At 37.0% G+C, this 24,462-nt stretch overlaps 1 protein-coding gene across 2 annotated transcripts in view; it reads left to right on the top strand.

The window, feature by feature from the left end:
- The window catches only part of TPK1 (thiamin pyrophosphokinase 1), a 327,688-nt gene that overhangs the window by 244,382 nt on the left and 58,844 nt on the right, over positions 1-24,462 (top strand). The window contains exon 9 of one of the 2 annotated variants that reach the window (XM_058532223.1): positions 2,493-2,654. The exons of the other annotated variant lie outside the window; for it this stretch is intronic. Within the exon in view, the coding sequence (XP_058388206.1) occupies positions 2,493-2,518 (26 nt within the window). The 3' untranslated portion in view covers positions 2,519-2,654. Of the gene's footprint in view, positions 1-2,492; positions 2,655-24,462 lie in introns of those variants that run through there. 2 annotated transcript variants of the gene reach the window in all.

Here is a 24,462-nt window from a genome sequence, read left to right as displayed (position 1 = left end):
GCCATTTGTATACCTTCTATGGAGATCCTTTGGCCCTTTTTTAATTGGGTTGTCTTTTTATTATTGAGTTGCAGAGTTCTTTATATATTCTAGATACAAGTCCCTTATCTGTATAAGATGTATAAATATTTTCTCCCATTCTGTGGGCTCTCTTTTCACTTTCTTAATGGTGTTCTTTGAAGCATAATCATTTTTAATTTTGATGAAGTCTAATTTATCTATATTTTTCTTTTGCTGATTATGCTTTTGGTGTCATATTTTAAAATTCATTGCCAAATCCAATATCATAAAGATTTACTCCTATGTTTTCTTCTAAGAGTTTATAGTTTTTTCTCTTACATTTGGATCTTTGATCCATTTTGATTTAATTTTTGTATATGGTGTGAGGTAATGGTCCAGAATTAATTTGTTGATTTCTACAAAGAAGTCAGCTAGGATTCTGATAGGGATTGTGTTGATTCTGTAGATTAGTTTGAGAAGTATTGTCATATTAACAATGTTAAGTCTTCCAATCCATGAACATGGGATACTTTTAATTTACTTAGATTTTTACTTTCTTTCTACAAAGTTTTGTTGTTTTCATAGTATAAGTTTTGCACTTCTTTTGTTAAATTTATTCCTAAGTATTGTATTGTTTTAATGCTATTGTGGATGGAAGAGTTTTCTTAATTTCCTTTTTGGATTGTTCATGGCAAGTGTATAGAAATATAGTTGATTTTTGTATCAGTTGATCTTGTATCCTCCAACTTTGCTGAACTCATTTATGAGTACTAATAGTGTTTTAGTGGATTTCTTAGGATTTTCTGTATATAAGATCATGTCATCTGCAAATAGAGGTAGTTTTACTTCTTTTTTAATCTGGATGCCTTTTATTTCTTCTTTTTACCAAATTGTGCTAGTTAGAACCTCCACTACAATATTGAATAGTATTCAAACAGTATTGAAATAGTATTCAAATAATACTAAATGTAGCAAAAGTGGACACTCAAGTCCTGTTCCTGATCTTGGGAGGAAAGCATCCAGTCTTTCACCATTAAGTATGATGTTAGCTGTTGGTTTTTCATAGATGTCCATTCTCAGATTGAGGAAATTCCATTCTATTCCTAGTTTTCATCATCAAAGGGTGTTGGATTTTGCTTTTTGTCTATTGAGAAATTATTTTTAAAAAATTAAATTGATATAATGTATTATATTAATTGAATTTCAGATGTTAAATCAAACTGGCATCCCTGGAATAAATTCCACTTGGTCATGATGTATAATTCTTTTTATATGGATTCAGTTTCCTAGTATTTTGTTGAGAATTTTTGCATCCATATTCTTAAAATATATTGTTTTGTAGAGTTCTTTTTTGGTGATAGCTTTGACTAGTTTTAGTATCAGGGAAATACTGATCTTAAAGTATACTACTCTTAAAGTCTAGGCATTCAAGAGGGAAACTCTGGAGAAGTCAGCCAAGGCAGCAAGAGCAAAATGCAAGTAAAGTAGGTCCAGCAGGCAGGATGCAGATTTGGGGAGGACATAGCATAGAGGGAGTACTGGTTGCAGGAGACACCTGAAGTATGTTCTGATCCAGAGACAGGTGGTGCCTTGTACCTTGCCGTCTTTTATTTGTGTGCTTGCTGCCAGAGAGGAGGGGAGGAGAGAATGAGACCTACAGAGCAGCTTGTATCTAACTAATACATAGCGGGACTGCCAGCCCTTCTGCTGAGGAAGTGGAGGACTGAGCATTTAAGCAAGCACATCCTGCTGAGGAAGAGGTTTCATTTACGTGAAAATTGTATCCAATAATCTCTGAGTGTTCTTTTAAAAAACACTTATCTCCACACATGAGTAAGGAGAAATCTTTCCCCAGTCTATGTTTAGTTAGCCTTCAATGGCTTTCCTTCTCCACAGCTTTATATTATTAATTTAGGAAAGGCGTTGTTTTCATAGGCCATTTTTATTTATAATGGAAAGTGCTAGCTATGAATTCCAATATTGATTTTTCTCCAAAAATAACTTCCAACTAAGAATCTTTCAAATCTTAGAAATAAAATGTTCTCTCACAAATTTGTGTAAATTTAAAGGGGTGGTACAAGACTGAAAGGTTTATTTTTCATAATAGCTGTACCTACAATATTACATTTATTTATATAATTTAGAATGATAATTACAAATAAATATTCTCACAAAAGTTTTTCAGGGAAGCCTTACACATTTATTCGTAGGGTACTGAATATTTTCAAGTATTTGGTAAACCTTTAAAGTGTAACAGTGCATATTAAGTTCATTACTCTAGGCTGCATTGAGTGATTTCTTATACTTTGGACTACATTATGGAAATAGCAGAACATTACATTCTTTTTAATGGGATATATTTGAAAAAAGAAATCTTAGTTGTTGATACCACATCTTGATTTTTTTTATGCATTCTCTGTAGTAAGTGCCAGCAAATGACAACTTCTGTGATATGTAGGCCAGACTGTATGAATGCTATTTCTTTTATTTAGATTCTAGAATAATTATAGTATCATAATGTCGAAAGGCACATCATTGTTCGTCTAGACCTATGATTTTCAAATGAATTAACTAAGATCTAAAAGTGACTTCCACATGAAACTATGAAACTTCTAGAAGAAAACATAGGCAGTACGCTCTTCGACATCAGTCTTAGCAACATATTTTCAAGCACCGTGTCTTACCAGGCAAGAGAAACAATAGAAAAAATAAACAAATGGGACTACATCAAACTAAAAAGCTTCTGCACAGCAAAGGAAACCATCAACAAAACGAAAAGACAACCTAATAATTGGGAGAAGATATTTGCAAACCATGTATCTGATAAGGGGTTAATCTCCAAAATATATAAAGAGCTCATGCATCTCAACAACAAAAAAAACTAACAACCCAATTAAAAAATGGGCAAAAGACCTGAACATACATTTCTCCAAAGAAGATATACAGATGGCCAACAGACACATGAAAAGATGTTCAAAATCATTAACTATCAGGGAAATGCAAATCAAAACTACAATGAGATATCACCTCACGCCCGTCAGAATGGCTATAATTAGCAAGACAGGAAACAACAAGTGTTGGAGAGGATGTGGAGAGAAGGGAACTGGCATACACTGCTGGTGGGAGTGCAAACTGGTGCAGCCACTATGGAAAACAGTATTCTTCAAAAAATTAAGGATAGAACTACCATATGATTCAGCTATTCCACTGCTGGGTATTTATCCCAAGAACTTGAAAACACCAACGAGTAAAGATACGTGCACCCCTGTGTTCATTGCAGCGTTATTCACAATAGCCAAGACTTGGAAGCAACCTAAGTGCCCATCAAGGGACGAATGGATAAAGAAGCTGTGGTATATATACACAATGGAATACTACTCAGCCATAAGAAATGATGAAATCCAGACATTTGTGACAACATGGATGGACATTGAGGATATTATGCAAAGTGAAATAAGTCAGAGGGAGAAGGTCAAATACTGTATGATCTCCCCCATTAAGTAGTAGATAATAACAAACAAACACATAGAGACAGAGATTGGATTGGTGGTTACCAGAGGTGAAGGGGGGAGGGAGGAGGGCGAAAGGAATAATTCGGCACATGTGTGTGGTGATGGGTTGTAATTAGTATTTGGGTGGTCAACATGATGTAATCTATGCAGAAATATAAGTATAATGATGTACACCTGAAATTTATACAATGTTATAAACCAATGTTACTGCTATAAACAAAAATTAAAATAAATAAATAAATAAATAAATAAAAATAAAAAAATAAAAGTGACTTCCACAAACCACACAGCAGCTTCCTAGTGCCAGAGCTGGCCTGGAACTCAGTATCTCAACTCCCAGCTCAGGGCTTTTTCCTCCTAGTTCCTTTTACTACTAGTAGAGTAGAAAATATTGATATTTGATAATAGATTTAAATATATATAAAGATAGGTAAACTTAAAAGTGTGATGTTTCATAGGCACATCAAAAAATATGACGATATTTGTGAAAATTTTCATGATACAAGTTTTCAGCTGTATCAGTTTCAAATTGCTGCTATAAGAAATTACCACAAACTAGTGGCGTAAAACAACACGTTCCTTATCTGTAGTTCTGGAGATCGAAGTCGGAAACGGGTCTTACAAGACTAAAATCAAGGTATTGACACAGCTGCATTGTTCCCAGAGGCTCCAGTGGAGAATCCTTTTCTTACCATTTCCAGCTTCTAGAGGCTGCCCACATTTCTCAGCTCATGATTCTTTCCTCCATCTTCAAGGCTGGCAGCATAGCATCATCAAATCACTCTCTCTTTCTCTGACCTCTGCTTCCATTGTCACATCTCTTTCTCTGACTTGTACTCTATAGCCTCCCTCTTTTAAGGAATTTGTGACTACACTGGGACCACCTGGATAATCCAGGATAATTGTATCTCAAGATTTTTAATCACATCTGCAAAATCCCTCCTGCTATGTAAATAATTTGTTCATAGGTTCCAGGGATGACAATGTGGACATTTTGAGGGGCCATTATTCAGTCTACCATATCAGATCGGTAATCAATGAATTAAATAATTTCCTGAAATAATACTTATTGAATACAATTATTACATCATTGAATCTTTGCAGTTACTGTGAAAATTGATGTGTGAAGACTGTTTATATTGTCACTGAGAAACTGAATCTCAGTGTTGTCATTCATCTTGGCCTCAGATAACTTGTGGTAAAGACTCAATACAAAACAAAAACCAAACAAATGATGTGAGGATGATTGATCTGGTGTCCACAAAGGGGAATGAAGGTTATAATTTCCATTCAATCTGGTTTGTAGTCAAGTTTAGCCAATTCTGATCCCCAGGAACCATGAAGGAAACCAGAAGGTTTGCATAGGCCAGAGGTAAAGCTCCATTCAACTGTGGTTGTAACCAGTATCTTATTAGAAATATTCCTGTTTTTCTATCCTTTGTATGCTTCTTCTCTTGTAGCCTTTGAGGCTGTACTTATATGAGAAACTGATGGTTTCTACCAATAACAGACAGCAATCTGATGCGTGATTAAGGTGGTAAAAACAAAAGGTGGAAAATTTGACTCTTCCTTATATTGCTTTTATAGTCACATATTATTAGAATCTCAGGACTCTACAGGTCCTTAAAGATCAATCGAGTATTTATTAGTTAATTTACTGAGCACACATACACCATCAGACTACTGGGTTACTACTTATGTCGCTGTCACTTTTATTCCTACTCCTTCCACATACACATGCCACATGTATATACTTGTACTACGATATATTACAATTTGGGTTTTTCTTTTGTATATAGATTTGGGCAGTCTGGGGTTATAGACCACAAAACTGCTACTTCTGATAAGTTCTGAATATTAGCATTGAGGAATCGTTGCACAAAATGACGATCATGGGAAACTCTAGGACCCAGATTTTATGAAGAAGGCCAAGTTGGGTTGAGGGGGAGGTTGACAAGCAGTAGATATTATTTCTATGGAGAGAAAAATACAAAGAGGAACAAGATTATTTTTTAGGCTATGTTGTTCTGAAGAATTTTCACATATTCTACTTGTAAGCAAATATTTCATTTTGGACATATAAGACTAATGATGTACAGCCTACTACAAACTTGTATTAAATATATATTTCATTAACTCAGCTCCAATTCTATTTTCTATGTTGTAGGATTTGAACCAGACATGATTTTTCTTAAGTTCTTACCCTTTTGTGATTCCGCTGAGAGCACAAGAACCAACAGTAATTTACTATATACCGTAATCATCCTGTTTTGTTTTTAGACAACTCCCAACAACCTGACAACATACATTTATTATAGTTGATTCTAGGCATTTAAATATGAAAACAATTAATGTGCATTTGTAGGGAATATGACAAATGGGAATTTGTGAACAGACAAGTTTTTCATTGACCTGCATTCACGAACACTATAATAACTCAAGTTTGCCTCCCAAGTTGTTGAAATGAGTTGATTTCCTGGTATTTACGTGGGCAGGTTGACGGATGAGAATGGTTTCAGTGAAAGCTCGAGAGTCCCTTTCTATTTCCCTCCTCCAGGTTTCACTTTTGTGCTGATTGAGATGTGAGCTCTGTGCATTCAACCATCCAGCTAATAAATTGAGACAAGAAAGCAATAACTTTTGGTCATCACATGAATTGTGGAGAACAAATCAAGGGGTGCAGGTGAATAAACTTTTACCACGGGAATAGCTCAATGGGTATAATTTTCTACTAGGTCCAAATAATCATAGTTTGTGTTTTGAAATAGCACTTTCCCATATATACTGTCTGTCTTTTCTCCACACTCACTCTCATTCAGGCATAACATCAATTTTTTTATTAATGCAAAGTATTATTATCCCCATTTTGTAGATGAGGAAACTGAAACACAGGATGTTAAATAAATTGTCCAAGTTCTTGTTTCCTAACTTGGTCTCCTGTGCACATAAAATGGATCCATCATTGGTCCTTTACATACGTGTCTATTTTTGAAAGCTCTGGACGTGGTGAAATAACTATCTCAAATGAAAGTGGAATTTTCCCTGGAATTGAGCAGGGTCAAAGACAAAGGAGACAGAGAATTAACACCTTAGCAATTAAAATCACGAAGTGAACCCCACCTAAGACATTTCTTTCCACTCTGCGAGCCACAAATCACAAGCTAGAACCCATGCAGATTTGTAGAGTGTGTAATTTAAGTGTAATTTATGCTCACTGTGATATCTGGTTTCTGGGGTGATTATAAACCAATGTTGTCATTCATCATGGTTCTCAAGGTACTTATGTTAAGGAAAAAAAGATTTATTTAGCATTCACAAAGGAGGATAAATGGTTAAAACAGAATTTTTTGTGTGTGAGGAAGATTAGTCCTGAGCTAACATCTGTTGCCAATCCTCCTCTTTTTTGCTGAGGAAGATCAGCCCTGGGCTAACATCCGTGCCCATCTTCCTCTACTACTTTATATGGGACGCCGCCACAGCATGGCTTGACAAGTGGTGCTTCGTCCACACCTGGGATCCCAACCTGTGAACCCGGGCCGCCGAAGTGGAGTGCGCGAACTTGACCGCTACACCACCAGGCCGGCCCCCTGAAACAGGATTTTTGAGTGTCTAAAGATTCAAGGATGAAACAGAAAAAACAGTGATAGAAGGGCAGAATGGCTCGATTGCAGGAGGTTTAGGTTGTATACAGGTCTTTCAGCAGTGAGCTGCCATTTGTCCTCTGTTTTGCTTGGAGGCCAAATTGTGAAAAAGCTGAAACTATTTGGAGAACACTAGGCTTAAAGTAAAAGAAGGGGAGGTCAAACTGGGGAAATGTCTAGGATGCAGACTAAAATAGAAGCATCCCCATAAAAAGGCATATGTATATCTGTGTATCCCAAATAAAATTTTTAGTGAATTAATATTTTTTTTTTTTTGCTACACTTTAAGGGAAACTCAAGGTACAGATTACATAGAGAGAAAGTAAGTTCTCGAGCCAAAGGAGAGCATCAGGGAACTACATGGTAGTTCTCTTTCTTTTTCCAGAAAAGAGAGTAGAATTGCGCTAAAGAGAGGGTGAATCCCCTGGCTTTGTGATTATAAAACAGCCAAAAAAGGGAACAAATCAATTCTTTAAACCCCTTGACAAAATCACTCTCTGGAGATTATCGTAGAACGTATAATTTACCTTCCCTCTATGTAATTTGTACCCTGAGTTTCCCTTGAAATGTAGCAGAAAAAAAATTCTGCAGCTATTTACTTCAGTTAATAATGTGGAGGAAAGATGACAGTAGGGTTCAGGTTATGACTCTGACACGAATGATTTCTGTGGTACTGGGACATCATGCCGATTCTTCATCTATACACAGAGGGTTGGTAGATGATGTCGAAGGTCTCCTTCAGTGTAACAACTGTGGCTGCTGACCCCACAGAGAAATGGGTGAGTCCAGATCATAAATGCCAGGAACTTAATGCCTCTCTTCCTTAATTCCCGATGTGGTGGCAATTAAAAGTTCCCATGCGAAGCAGTAATAGGACCAGAGGTCAGGGGACTTTTGTTTGGAAGCGCATCAAGGGTTGGCTTTGCATTGTGCATACCCTTCCCTTCTCTCATAGATTGCATGTCATATAGTTCATGGACGACAGTGGCTTTGAACACTGCGGAGGAGGACGTCCTGTGTCATCACTACAGTTTATAATGTCCTGCTGAAGGTTCTCACTCTTCAGAAGTTCACAGTGAAGCCAGGAGTGGAAAGTTATTATTACTCCTCGTTTACACTGAAGCCAGGTTGCAGCTCTGGCTTCAGTCAATAAAATACTCTTTGATAATGATTCATTAGTAGTATTGTGATCTCCCGGCAGCCCCAGGGCCAACATCACACTCGGGCTGTCTTCTCCATTTAATTGCAAGGTTTCACTTTGGGGGAATCACATCAGCCTTTTTTACTCATCTGTTTTCTGGACCACATTTAATTGCAAATTAACAACTTGTCTCTCTCAACTATCTATCCCTAAATCCCCTTTTTCTTCTCTGTGTGTATGTATAATGTGTGTCTTAAAGAACGTGCTTAGAAAGAGTTATCAAAGCAAGAAGGCTTTCTAATTTTTTTTACCAGCTACAACTGATAACCAACTTTTATATTTAACCATTTAAAAAATTACTTATTTGCAGTATATCAGTGGTAATTTAAATCTGACATATAATTAAGAAAAATACAAATTGAAACCTGTAGTGTTTACAGTTGACCTGTATCCCACCAAAGGCTGATATTCCGTAGATAATGATAAAGAAGTTTTATTTCCTACTGTCTTGCGTGGTACATGCTAATTACTATGTGAATTAAATAGATAAGGCTCCCCCTTATAGAAGGATACACTGCTGTAGGGGGAGAAATCTGATTTGTGCATGTAGGACAGTGATTGAGGACAGAGAGGCTGGCCTCTCCTCATCCTGATTCACTGTGATTACAATCATGATGTAAATATGAGCAGGACTCTCACCTGCCCTCAGTATTCAGTTCCCTTTCCTTTAAAATGAATGACTTTAAACTAAATGATCTCAATCTTTTTCATCTCGAGCATTAGTCTTTATTCCTTACTCTCAATAGCAGAATTTTACTATTTTGTTCTCTCCTCCTGAATGCCTGTGAAAAGCATTTGAGGTCCAGTACATATGCCATTTCCCCCATAAAACATGACCCCATTCCCAGGATTCTCAGAATTTGTTCTCCCTTTAACATCTCCCCTCCCTTCCTATGAAAATCTTACTCATCCTTAAGGGCCATTTCAAATCACATCTTTCATGAAGCTTTCCTAACTAAATGTGATTTCTCTCTCCTCTGAATTCCTAAAGTGTGCCGTGCCACTCTTCAGGATTCTTACCTGTTAGTGTCGTTCTTTGTGCAGATTTCTTATTCCTTTTACTAGAATGCATTTGCATCAAAGATTTGGTGCTTGTCATCTCAGTCTCCACCTAGTCGGCTAGAATTGCACTTTGCATATTTTATGTAATTAGCAACCTTTCTTAAATTAGCAAGTTCATTTTACCCACGGGAATTCTGTATTGGGACACAGAGTCAATTGCACTTTGGTAAGAGATGTTGAGGCAAGAGTTCTTTATCATAAACCTTTACAACAATTAGAATAATGAAGGGTAAGTTGAATTTTAAGGGTGAAAAAAGGGTGTAAAATTTTACAGGTGTAAACCCTGCCAGAAGTTGATAGGATTTAAAGTGATGCCATCAAGAATGTGATTATTACAAAAGAGGGTTTTTGAGTCTGAGTGTGTTTGTGTGGTTGTGTGTGTATTGAGAGAGGGCCTGTCTAGGGAGTGGGCGAAGGAGGAATGAATCTGTAGACATCTCGCCATATTGGGGATTTGGGGTTTCAAACGAATTCACTGCTTACCTAGATGCTTTTCTCTGGCCCATTTCTTCCCTGCTCTGAGCATGAGGCAAGGTGTAAGCATTTCATTTTTAGATTTCCCTTTTATAAATGTTGAAAATGGTATAAAACTATAATTTGAGAGCAAGTATCATTATAAAAACAAAGACAAGTGAAATTGGTTCTCTCATTGTCTTGTTTAATGAAAGTTACAATATTTGCTTTGCAAAAAGAAAGAAAACAGAAAAATCCTAGTTGAGCTTACTCTACTGTGTCCTGCAGGGCATTCTGATAGTGTTGTATAAATATAAAAAGTGAGTTTATGTTCATTGTAATTATTTTGTATCTTTATTTTACCCACTTAACTAGATTGTATATCTCTTTAGTTTACGAGCCCTTTAGGTTTTCTCCGCATCCTATTTAGTAACATTTTCAATAACAGATAGTTAATTGACATTGATTAATAATGATTCCTCGTCAGAGTTGCTCTTTCTTTTTCACATTCAGACCTTACCCATTTCTCTAGCATTATCAACTAGAAATCAGTTAGGAAGTGGTTCCTAACCTTGGGAAATGATCATATTTACAGGTTGGTAAGAAATGGTGGATCCTGCAGGAAAAGGCAAAGAAGGAACAGTGAGTAAGGCAGGAAGAGGATGGGATTGTACAGTTTAACTGAGAAAAAAGCTGCCATTTAACGAGGGGTTTAGTGAGAAGGCTCCATATGCAAAAGAGAGTAAAACTTGGATTTCACTGAAGGAATCTTTTGGTGACTCTTGAAAATGCAGAAAAGTAGTAACAAACTAGGGATAAAAGCCAGATTTCTGTTTCTCAAGGTGGCTGAAAGGAGTTAAATGCATGTTGAGAAAACAATGGCAACAGATTTATTAAGCTTTTTAGAAGTTTACCAGTGATAGAGGAAGAAATATAGGTATAGAGTTCCGTTATCAAGGAGGCCTTTATGCTTTATGTCCGAGGTAAAAGAAGCAAGAGGTATGTGTAGCTCCGCCTCCAAAACTAGAAAGAAAGAACAAAATGAGAGATGTCGATTTAGGTATTAAGGTGAAGACACTTAGGGATAAAGCCACAAATTATAAGTGGCATGAATCTTTACCAATAAGTTGGCCACAGCATCAGAGGATAAGGCACTGGGTTAAAGTCAGGATTTAGAAAATTTAAAATAACTATCAAAGAGAGTGTGTTAAAAATTAAATAACTTTTTTTAATTTTTTTTGTTTTGAAATAATGATAGATCTACAGGGTCTTAGATATTTGTATTTGTAGTTCTACTAGAGATGAACTGTGACTATTAATGGGACAGATTTTTATTTTTTTTATTTTTTCACATTTTTTACTTTTTTTGTGAGGAAGATCAGCCCTGAGCTAGCATCCATGCCAATCCTCCTCTTTTTGCTGAGGAAGACTGGCCCTGAGCTAACAACCGTGCCCATCTTCTTCCACTTTATGTGGGACGCCGCCACAGCATGGCCTGACAAGTGGTGCATGGATGTGCGCCCGAGATCCGAACCCATGCCGCCAGCAGTGGAGCACGCACACTTAACCGCTGCGCCATGGGCCAGCCCCTAAATAACTTTTGAATAAATTTTGTGTTAAAAATTAAATAACTTTTGAATAAATTTTGGACCACAGCGAGGACTAATTGTTGAACGTGCACGGTTCTTTAATTCTGAATTTCTCTCTAGCGGAATTCTAGTGGGGACTAGTGGACAGAGTGGATTGGGGCCTCTGATTATGGGCAAGTGTGGTCTATGGCAGCAGGTCTCAGTGCCACGGCATCTCCATCAGTTATAAATTATGCCACAAGTAATCTGTAACTACGTGTAGCTACTAATGATTTTGATTTTTTTTTTTTCATTCATTAAAGTAGGTTAAAGGTCACTCTTAAAATAATGTCTCCCTGGCAATTCAGTGTACTTCTTTGGATTGAAAAGAAACCTGTGGATTAGAGTCAGGGTTGTAGAAGTTGTCTGTACTTTCACCCTCATCTATTGGTGCCTCCTTCTGTATGCAGTATTCTTACTGATTTATCACTAATTGTGATGGCAATCACAAATTGTTTAGAGTTTCATAGTTGCAGTTTTATAGTTGGCTGTGTTTTCTGTTTAACTTTACCCATGAGTAAATTTTTAATACAGAATGTGTGACTAGAAGAAGAAAATGAGAGTAGTACATCAATAACTTGATTGTACTTGCCCCTGAAAAATCTAAAAATTCATTGGGGAGGGGAGGGAAGGTAACTTGGTCATGTCATTTAATATACCCAAACAAATGTAACACAAGTTTGTTACCTAGAATTCAATAGATTTATTTTGCCCACTTCATTTCTCATTAAGAAAATGCTCCCCCTTGCTTGGTCTGGTCCTGAGTCCCCTTCTATCTATAAGCTGTCCCTAAATGATCTTATCACAACCTGTAACTTTAAATACATCTAAATGCCATTGCTTCTCAACTGTATGTCTCCACCCCCTGACCTCTCTGACTATCCTTCATTTGCACTGGGATTCCTGGAATATAAGCTGCTCTAGAGTGTAGAAACTCATCTATTTTGTTTAGAACTTAGTGCTCAGGAGAGTACCTGGTACAGAGTTGTTGTTGAGTACATCTTTGTTGAATGAATGTTTAAACACCTTGTCTGAGCTAACATGACCGTGACAAAATACTTGACTTTTGCCCCACCTGTTCTTCTCCCTGTTTTCCCCAGGCCAGTAAACCAACAAATACACAATCACTCAAACCAAAAACTTTAAACTCATTCTTCCCTTCTCCCCATCTCCTCTACTATGATCCTAGAATGGGCCATTTACTAATGCCCTGAAATCCTCAACTTCCATTTTCTGAATCTCACCTTATTTTCGAGGCTTCTTCAAAGCAGCTATTGCATTGTGAAGATGTATACCCCCAACCAGATGTGATCTTTCATTTCTTTGAATCTTCAAAGCGCTTTGTGAGTGTCTCTTTAAGGCACATGTAGCCTTGGGTTGTAATATTTTAATAATTGCCTTAGCCTCCTTTCCCTAACTAGATCATAAATTCCTTAAAGGCAGAAACTGGGTCCTAATTCCTATACACTAATTCCTGTACCCTCTAAAGCACAATCACATGCCTTCAACATTAATGAATCAGTGTAAAGCTTGGGAGGGAGAGGGCGGTGGGTTTCAATTGGTTCTGCTACTTACTAGATATGTGACCTTGTGATTCACTTCTCTAAGCCTACATTTTCTCATCTCTAAAACTGAAATAATGATAGAGAAAATAATAAACACGTCATAGGACTGTCGAAAGAATTAAACGAGATGGCGTATACACAGAGATTGGCACAGAGTACAATAAATAATAGATATTATTATGGCGATGACTTTTATGGGTACCCCAAATGTCAATCCCAAGAGAACCCAAGAGTGGCCCAGGTTACATGACTATCTGTGATTCTAATATGATGACATTCTCAAATATTGACATCATGGAGCCAATAATAAATACAGTACCAAAAATTCAGCTGTGAATACAGGCCTACATCCTTAATTAAGAAAAAGTTAACAGTGGAAAATTACTTCTGAGTCTTATGAATAGGAAATTGGATTTCCTAATGGGTGATTTAAAATACTTGGGAGCATAAATACACCTGGCGCACTCAAGCTATAAGTTGGTGACTCAGAGAACAAGGGCACAAGATCCTGAAATAAGCAACAGCAAATGGCCACTTAAGCTCTTAAAGAGCAAATTGCAGAAAATAAATTAATTCGTTTAAATATGCATGAATCTCCTGAGTGGGGGAATATGCTGAAATGGTGGTAAATGATTTCCTTTGTTGTGTGTGTTCTGAAGTATTAATAATGCCTTGCTTTGTGCCTTATACCTTTGATTAGAACAAATCCCAGAATCTTTTGCCTTTTTAAATTGTTTTTAAAGTAATTTATATTATAAAAGGGGAAATTCCAGTCAAAGTACAAATTGGTCTCATTGATTTGGAAAAGTGGATAGAAAGTTTATCAAAGGATAGATGGATCCCCGAGAGAAGGGAAAGTGCTTCTGATTAAATTACTAGAAAAGAGCTTTGGAAAGGCTGACATAATTTTGCAGAAACTTCTTAAAAGTTTGAAACTTGCCAACTTTTCCCCTAAAATACATGCAAAGATGTTATCAACCTCTCAGGTACTGTATGGCGCAGCAATTTAAGTTCTAAGAATCAATATATTCAATTCTAGACTATAGGGGCTATTTATCAGAATTGTTACTCAGTTATTTCCACCTCTATCAGATCCTTTAATTTTCATTATGGCAACCACAGAGATGAAAATCCAGTATTTTATGTCCTTGCATACTCAAAAACAAATTTTATGGTTGTATAATTGAATAAATAAAGGAAAAAGGACCAGGGAGAGAAGGCAGAGATATCAAAAGCAGAAGCAAACTATCCATTAAAGACCTATAATATGCAAGGCTATGTTTGATCTGATTTTTTAAAAGAGAGGGACTTAAGGAAATTACTATTTGCCTGCACACACTGATTGTTAGGGTAGCTTTCCTTTATGGCAGCATTTCATTGTTGATGCCAAGGCAGTGAAGGAGCGCTTGGCAGCAGAGCAAGAATTGGAGCCGAGGAGACCTGAACTAGGGAAGGGATGAAGCTGAGAAAAGGATTTGGCAGCCCTGCCTGAGAGCAAAAATAATCAAAAGAATTGCCAAGAACCATAAAACCAGGAGAGAGAGGAGGGACATGAAATACATCAACTTGATTTTCTGAACATGGAAAAATATTAAATCTATTCTAAGTCTGTTATGATGTTCATGTATTTCTGTGTCTGTTATTATAGTAATTTCTGTTGTGCCTTGGGCCTATGAATAAGATCAAGTCAGATAAGTTTTATTGTTATTGTTTATTTTGTTTATTTTTTGTGTGGAAAAACAAATATTTTTTCACCAGGTTCAAATAATTTGTAACTTATGTATAAGTGCATATATCCATATAGTTGAATATTTCCTTTGATGCCAAAGGCTCATTATTTTTCTGCTAATTTGTTCTCTTGGGAAGCTATGGTATGTTACAATTACAAATAATCTTTGAAGAGAAACCTTTTGGAGCAACTACAATGAGAAACCATCCAGGAAGATGGTACAGCATTTGCAAGAGTATGTGATGGTAGGTCAAGAGGTATTTACGTAGCAAAAGTGTATAGTAGAAGTGGTGGAAAGATGAGAGATGATGCTAGAACTTTAGGTGAGATCAGATCATAAAGTCCTTTATGTACTATCAGAGGAAGTTTGGATTTACTCTGCAGGCAGTGGGGAAAGATTTTTAACAGAGGAGGGAAATGATCACTTTTGTGTTTAACAAAGATGGCTCTGGAATTATTGTATGGATTGGATTAGAGAAAGATACAGTAAATAGAATTTTTTTTTTCCTTTTTAAAAATCAGACCATATATGAAATTAGAACCTTATGTCATTTATCTGACTAAACACTCAAAAGAAGCATTTCTCACTCATTAGAGGGATAAGATCTGTTAAGTGACATTTTTAAAAAAAGATGGCTACATTAAATATAGAATCCTCTTTTTCAGTGTATACCATTGACCTTTAAAATTCCAAATTCAACTTCCATGTATGCTTTTGAAAGAGGGTATTTTCTTCTTCAGGGATATGATTTGTGGGGTCACTTGGTTCTTTCCAACAAACACAAGATTGGAAGTGTCTCTTCTCCTTGTGAAATGTGACGAACTTCTGTTTCTGTAATTTATTCTATCCTGTTGTTCTGACCCAACCAGATGACCTACCAGTCTTCTGGTTAAAACAGTGATGCAATTTAGAGAGCCAAATGTACTACAAATGAAGTTCTTTAGACATTAGGAAATCATCACAATTACGCACCTAAAACCACACACCCACTCGACTGCATTTCACACTGCCTGCTGCTGCTGATAGAAGGATTATACTTAGAGGAAGAATTCAAATATTACCTTCAGATAATGGATATATTTTCATGTCCTTATGTAGGTACTAATTGTTCACTGATGCTTCTTTAAGAGCATATGTCCTATGATAAATTGAAAAGCAGAAGCTTTAAGAACTTTCAGTATGAAATATTGTTCCAACACTACTGTTTTTCTAATAATTAATTTGCTTTTGTAATAGCTCTGATATGTTTTTCTAATCAGTGTACATGAGCCATCATCAAAACTGGAATTCCTAATTCTGAGCCCAAACAGTTGGAGACCAATCAAATCAGGACCTTTAATAAGGTTTATGAGGAAAAACCCATCAATCATTCATTCCCTCTCCCTAGCTCTGCATACATTATTGGAAAATTTTTATCAAAGTTTTTATACTAAAAAGCCTTTAAGAAATTTGAATTGTATACCTATTAGCATGTAATATTATCTAATCAAAATTTGATTTGTGAGGGTAAATCAACTAATGCACTCATTTTAATCGTGTTAACTACTCTGAAATTGGCTGATAATAACTTTAGAATTAAAGGCTCTAATCTGTACATTGGTGATGTGTTTCCAATCACCAGCCAATGTAATTACAATAATAAATTATACTTCTACCTACATTGAGCTCTTGATAGACAGCTGAAATAGGATATTTCCACCAGAACTGAAGATCAAACTTTTTTCCTGAATATTAAAAACTTGTGAAGTTTCTGAAGATTCAAGGCCATGTTTAGCACTGTGCTAGTGAAGGCCTATGGTGTTCTCAGTGGTTTTAAGTCATCTAAAGTCTGTGACCAACAACAGTCTTATCAGTATCATTATCTCTGTCAGCAAAGTTTCCAAAGTACACTACTAAGCAAAGATGTTTTGTAAACGGCTTGAAAGCCAAAATTTAGCCATATAGCTTTACCCATATTTAGACTAGGCATCCATCTAATGAACATAATCAGAGAGACCTCAGAAAAGAAAATTCCATTGCCTGTGAATATTTCTAAAGATGTGTTTTAAATCTATGCAATAAAGGTAAATTATGTTAACACAAAGCATTTTAAACATTTTCTTAAATTGCAGAACCCTTTGCTCAACCAAAATTTTACCTAGACTCTTAAACCACAAAGATAGATAAATAGCTGTTTTATTTGGAGTAAGTGTAATACAGATGATTAGTGACTTATCCCATACAGTTTTTTTTCAAGTCCATGAAATAAATCTCTATCATTTTACCTATATTTCTAATTCTATGGCCTCTGCTTTATTTTTTCTGCAAGAAATAATAGCTGGTAAATACCGAGGGAACACTGTGTGCTTCCTATGTGTCAGAAACTTTCTCGAGTGCTTTCTGTGAGTTGTCTCATGTACTCAGCAGTGACAAGTACCATTTTACGGGTGGGGAAACTGGGGTGTAGCGATATTAGCTTTGTTGCCCCGGGGTCACAAAGCCTTGAAGCAATAGAGCTGCAACTGTTCTCTGGCTGTTTGACTCCCAAACCCGTGTATTTATCACTCATGCACCACCTCCTACCTAAGGTAAAAATAAACCTTCACCAGGATCCCAGAATTCCCAGGGCTGCTATACAGAGATTTTCGTCAGACATACTTGAAGAGAATTTTCCAGAGAATTAGTTGTCTTATGGCCTTCTGATAAGTTAGCCCACAGGCCAGGGATTTTGTCTTATTATTCCCTTCTTTGGTACCTCTTGAACTATTTTTGAAGCAAATGCGGGTCTCAACCCTGGCCTGACACTGGAGCTGCCTGGGGGCTATAAAATGTACCGATGCCTGTACTTATGTCCCCACGTGGAGGGTTTGATTTAACTGATCTCAAGTGTGGCCTTGATGATGCTGGTTTTTTTTTTTTAAGCTTCCCAGGTGCTTCCTGTGCAGTCAGGGTTAAAAAGGGCCGGCTTTAAAGCTAAGCCGTCTTTCTGTGTGTTCATGCCTTTGTTCGCAGAGGGCATACATGAAACGGGGCTAACGGACAGAGTGGGATGGGCCGCTAAAATAAAATCATTCCAAGTTTCCTATAGTCAGCCCACTTAGTAATGCTGAGTCTTTAAATCACTATTCTATCATTCCACAGAAACCAGTAATTCCCTAAGAATTCTCAAATGGGTTCTTGAAAACAGTCTAGGTGTGTACATGTTCATGTACGTGTTTTATGATTTCGAGCTTTACACCTTGTGATATGAAAAACAATAAAATCTCAAGTTTGGAAAAGCACTATTTTGGATAATAGAATATAGGATTGTATATGGGAAGATTCTGTAGAAAGGGAACATCTGTTTATGTCAATGAGTAGGAGTGGTTAAAAACCTTTTCCTCATAGGGACCTCTTACTATTTCTTTTCTTTCTTTCTTTTGTTTTTTTTTTTGGTGAGCAAGATTGACCCTGAGCTAACATCTGTGCATCCTCTACTTTGTATGTGGGACACTGCCACAGCATGGCTTGATGAGCGGTGTGTGGATCCGAACCCGTGAACCCCAGGCTGCCAAAGTGGAGTGTGCGAACTTAACCACTACACCACTGGGCTGGTGCCTGTTGCTATTTCTGTAGTAGCCACACTGTGGCTTGTTAGCTGGAGCACATGTCATATGTAATGCCTTCTTTATGACTATGACAGAGCAAAACTATTAGTGACCAGAGAGGGACTCACAGCCCTGGCATGTGTGCATGCATACATACATACATGTATACACATACATGATGGGGGAAGGAGGAAGGGAGGTGGGAGGAGGAAAGAAAGAACAGAGAGAAAAACAGGTTGATTTCCATGCCTATCACTAAATTATTATTTGGGCAAATAGATTAGTTCTTTTCTGTTATTGCATGTGCATGCAATTATATTTCCATCTATTAAATATATTCATTTGTTTTCTTGGAAACAACTAAAAGTAAACCATATGCCATCAGGTGATTTTCATTTCAAGAAAACAAATACTTGTTTAATGGCTTAACACCACCTCCCAAAAAATATCTATACATTCCTCTTCCCCCACCACCAATTTTCGTGTGTTGTGATTTTTTAAAAAATCATGATTGTTTAGTTCCAATGAGCTCACTATGCTGTCACATTAAGGATGTTCCTTTTTAGATTACAAATTAGAATTTATACTGTGGTTTACTTCTTACTTTTTTCCCTTTCTGCATTCAGATTATAATTAAATACTTTTTCTACATAACCTTATATATCCTGTAGATAAGTTTGCTTTTTATGAGGACTTTGTTACAACATGAATTAACAGAATCCTTGGAAGCATGAAGACAACTACTTGCCTAGGAAAGACACGAAGTCTGAATTTGTTTTTACAGTAGCCTGCAGTGCTCCTTCTAGCTGGAGGGCAGAAGAGCAGAACTCTCTTCTTGGATGGCTCCCCTATTAGTAACTGCTGACTGTGAATGCACAGAACAATTAGTGTTGAATCAGGGGATCACTAAAAAAGTTGTACTTTGTTTTTTTCAATTAAAATATGTCACATGTGATATTAGAGTAATTGAAATTATTATGTCAAATGATACACTTTGACATATAAGTAAATTTGACCTTATAGTAAATTTGGGGAATTCTTTAAGACAAACCTCCCAGCTATTCACTGTGCCTGAGATATAGGGAAGCAGAGTAATGTTATTGCTTCGACAGTTTATTTGTTGGTTTTCTAATCTAGGCTGTTGCCCCACTAGGATTCTGAGAGCCCTGGGGTCCTTGTTGGATTCCTTTCAATACTTCAACTCCTAGATAATTGAAAAATAAAATCATTGTGGTCCACTTGAGGAACTGTGGATCAGGATTGATATACTACATCCTTTCTTTCTCTCTTTGTCCAAATTGTCATTCTGCTTTCTCATCATTCTAGCACCCTCACTGCTTCTGGATCGGAAACATCTGTCTCTGTATTACTCTTCACTCTTTATTTCTGTTACCAAGGTTCAGTTGGCCAGACAGACAGGAACAATGAGTGACTGCTTGAAGCAGCACACTCCAAGGAAGGGCTAAAAAGAGAACACCTCATCTCTCCCCTGTCAGCTCCTTAAAGTAACAGGCTCAGACCAAGGGGAAGAGAGATGGCCCAACTTCGATGGAAGAGGTGACCTAGTATTCATCAACAAGAAGAGTTCAGCAAGGCGTCTCTTTAGTACAGAGCATAAATAGCCAAGAGGGTGAGGACTGCAGGGAGCTGTGTCTCTTTAACAGTCTAACTGAAGAAAGGATTTCTTTCGCTGAGAAACTTCATCCTGACACTCGAATGGCCATGACAATTAACTGCCGGACTTACCATCCCTCCAGTACCTTCAGGATTTACCTGTAAGGAAATGGATGCATGTCGAATGAAACATGCTTTTGAATGCCTGATCAATGTGACCTGTTTTCTGGCCTAGTACCACAGCCAGAAAAAACAAGTGTAATTGAAGCATATGGGAAAAGAGAGTAGTCTGATTCTATGGCATAGTTTGAACTATTCTGCCCTCCTTCTACCGTTACATTAGCCATTAGTGACCCCTGCTAAAAGGTTAATCAATCAGTCAGTCAATACGAAATAAAATAAAAGTCTGGGTTTCAGGACCAGAAGCCTTGACCTTTCTCTTTTCTTAAATACTTCAGCTGACTTACAGCAGTTCCTTACTCTAGCTCAAGATGACAGATGTGCTGTCCTTGGCGTTATGTTCTGACTGCTGTAATGCCTCTCTCTTTAACCCTTCGTCCTGTACCTTCCGCAGACATTAAATCCACCGCCCCGCAGAAAATTACTTAACTTTCTGGGTTAGGAAGAAAAACTCAAATGCCATAAAAAGCATTCTTTTGGTTGAGTCAGACCCAGAACCCACAGAAATGATTTATTACGTATCAGTATATCAATGAATCATTTGTCCGCTTCAAGAATGGACATTATACTATACCTAGCAACAAACTAAAATAGATACAGCAGGATAAACATTTTAGCAGTTCAGCCTTTGTGGGACCTAATGCTTTATAAGGAAAGTTTTAATTAAATTACAGATTAGAGTTGTGTCCTGCCATTGCAAAGTGATTTCTGCTTTTAGAGTGAGAGTGGTTTTCATAGCCCCCAGCCTGATACTTAGCTGTGCCTGACGACTGCAAGACTTCTGAGTGAAGGATCATTGTTGGACTCACAGTGCCATCTACAGAGTAGACTGAATAATGGAGATTCCACTTCTCTTGTGCACTTCAAATAAGGCAGCCACAAGGGAATTAAGAAGTGTATGTTTTAGAGTTAGCTGTGTACATATAGTAAGACTGTTGCTACATTAAAAAAATTGGTTGTGTGTTTGCAAAATGCTGTTATCGTACTTAAATCTCTATTAGTTAGACTCCTAAGGGAATGGAGTGCTGTGTTTCGTTTTGGTTTTTATTAATTAACTGGAGAGCCCGTTTGTTTCAAAAATCCATTTGATAATCATTTTAAAATATAGTATTTAACTTTCTGGTTACTTTAATAGATTGTATTGGACTTAGTTTCATGATTTACTTATTTATTATATCTACTGCTTCTATCGGTCTCTCCCTGCCAGAAGATAATTACCATGAGGGAGAGGTTTTTATCTATTTTATTTACTGATTTTTCTTAAGAACTTAGAACAACGCCTGCACAAAAGCAGGTACTCAGATATTTGTATGTGAATGAGTAAATATCACTGTACTTTGCTAGTAAGAGGACCAAAGGTGGAAAGACAGTTAGTTACCTTCCTTGAATCTTAGGTTCTTGCTTTTAAAATGGGGTTGCCAATACCTGTTCTTCCTATCTTTCTGTTCTTTTGAAAATTAAATGAGATAATGGATGGCAAAGTACTGTAAACTATAAGGCACTATAAAATTTACTCATTTTTCCCAAGAAGCATTTTTTATTTTTGGTAGAGCTCTAGAAATGAAGAAAATGTAAGAACTCGCCCTCCTTTCCCCCTATAATTTCCTTAGGTACTATTAAAATGTACATACCTGGGCCCCAGATCATATAGGTTCGGGGGGGGGGCTGGCAATCTTCATTTTGTAAAAAAAATTCAGAATCCTGAAGCATACTAACATGGAACTTCTGACATGAAAAAGAGGTTGAAAGTGAATTGAATCCAAAATGAAAGTTACTCCTTTAATATTGCCCCTCCCTCAGTTATTCTTGATAGGAAGTTGTATTTCTTTGTCATAAGGAAAATACAGAAAATTTTAATTGATCTATTATTATTTAGTTTATGGTGTAGAGCACTACCTAACTTTTATAAAAATTTAGAATTAAAGGATCTAGGCATATGTAAATAAAAAGTCCCTTAATACATAAACATTATTTAATTTTAGAGGATTTTACATACATTTCACAAAGTAGGATACAAATGTTATATAAAATAGTTTAAAAAGAGAGCAAAGGAAAAAAATCTAACCTATATGGGATTGACTTTCAGTTTTATTTAGAAAATGCCACATTAGTTTTTATGTTAAAATGCTGTACAGTATATTATATGCTCTAGCATATCATAAAAATAGTTAACTTCTTAGCATTGAGGTTATTTCTCTACCATCCTCTATTCTTAAGCATTTTTTGAGAACTAAATGGGAAAAATCATATCTTTAAGATGACCATATTTGCAGATTAACCATGTAAGAAGTAAAACATTTCTTTGTGTGATAATAAGTTTATAAATAGGTATATGCTTCTATAGCACACAAGTATCTCTTAGGCCAGTTAAACTCGTTTTTACTCATTTTTATATTTGCTTTTGTCTTGAGGACAGTGTCTGTATGCCGAGTCATTATCTACCCTATAGCACTTGCCTTGTAGTATCAATGGATGGATTATATATTTACTCTAAAACAAAGCAGGAGTACTTTGGATAGTGGCTAAAAGTAGAATTTGAAATCAGATAGTCTTAGGTGCAAATTCTGGATCTATCTGTGGATCTCTTCCTCTAATCACCTTCTAAGTATTATATCCAGTCATTCATTTATATATCATTTATTCATATATATTCATATATATAGTCATATGTTTTTTTGGGGGTTGGGGGGTGGGTATGTCCATGTACCAAGCACTACTATGCTAGCACTGTCAAGGATAACCGAAATTCAAGAATTCAAGGGTTTCCATGACACATTCAGGGAGGGGGGTGAGAATATAACAAGTTTTTACTTGTGATAAGTGATAAGTGGTGTGAAGGAAAGTAGCAAATTAAAAATATAGAGTAAATGAGGAAGGTCACATTAGGTAAGGTTTCCATGGAGGGTTCCTTTGAGGAGGTGAGACCTAAAGAATGAGAAAGAACTCACCATGGAGAGAGCTGAGGGAAGAGAATTCTGGACAGAAGGGAAAGAAATGCCAAGTGTGAAAGGTGAGGGCTTGGCATTTCTGAAGACTAGGAGAGAGGCCTGGGATGGGGGACAGTGGTTGGGTTGTTTGTGGTTAGATAAAGAGGTGAGCAGGAGGGAAGCCTTGTAGGCTGTGGGAGATGTGAGTGTTCAAAGAGCAGTAGGGAGCCAACTGAGGGGTTTAACCAAGGAGGGATATATGATTTACATTGAGAAGATGACTTGGGCAGAGGGGTAATTATACCTCCAAAATATTTCTTGCATCTTCCCCTCATCCCAAATCTAATACTCCAGCTGAGTGTCTCATTGCTCATCGCATCTACTAATTGATCTCCTGCCTTCAGCTCTCTCTCTCTAAATCTGTCCTTTACAAAACTGCCCGAGTAAACTGTCCAAACTGTCCTGTCACTCTCCTTGCCTGCACAGGAGATGAAGTCCAAGCCATTAACCAGGTTATCAGGTTATGGCACGGCCTCTGTTGTTTTAATACCCATTCCTCACTATTTTGTGCTTTGCACTTCTAGTTTCAGCAACAGCAAACTGCGGTCAGCTCCCTGCACCTCCCATCCTGTCCCACCTCCCTGTCTGCATTCCTGCTCTTCTCTGTGCCAGGGTGTCCTCCTACTTTCAGCCTAACTCCTCATTTAAAAAAAAAGTCTTTCTCCCTATACTCGTTATCCCTGCCACTACAATCCAGAACTCATTGTGCCATATTTCTATTTAGTTTCCTTATCTGCTTATGAGTTCCCTTGAAGATATTCAGAGAAAAGTGCCTAGCAGCCAAGAGGCTTGCAGTAAATGTTGGATGGAGATTTTGGATAAAGATAGCTGTGTGGATGCATGAGAGAATGTTGCTCGAGTGCCGAGCTAGCACAGGGGCACAGTCTTTAGTAGACAGTGGGTGCTAACCAGGTCGTCATTCACATTCATTCTCCTTCCTCTCCCATTTTGCCCCGTGTCTATCTGGCAAACTCTCCTTCCTTGATATCATGCACACGTACTTTACACTGGGCACTCTGTAGACCTTGCAAACAGATGTCGTGTCCTGGATCTGTCTCCAGAGGACTGGGAGTCTGGTAGAGGAGCTGGAGCAGATTCATAAAAGAATAAGCAACTACATAAATGTGTAGGATGAAGTGATAAAAAAATGAGATTATGGATAACAAGAGCCAAAGTCTTGAATTGAAAAGAGAGTCTCACTTCATTTATTTCTTAGAAAAGAATGCTAGAGAAAAATTTTGCATTATTAAACCTTCATTACTTTTCCAAAATATCCTGCAGCATGCTTACTAATGTATTACGAAATTCTCATGAATAAGTCAC

Source organism: Diceros bicornis, chromosome 3 (genome assembly GCF_020826845.1).
Source record: "Diceros bicornis minor isolate mBicDic1 chromosome 3, mDicBic1.mat.cur, whole genome shotgun sequence".
Lineage (NCBI taxonomy): Eukaryota > Metazoa > Chordata > Mammalia > Perissodactyla > Rhinocerotidae > Diceros > Diceros bicornis.
The sequence above is the reverse complement of the archived record's forward strand: the minus strand, read 5'-3'. Positions and strand labels throughout refer to the sequence as shown.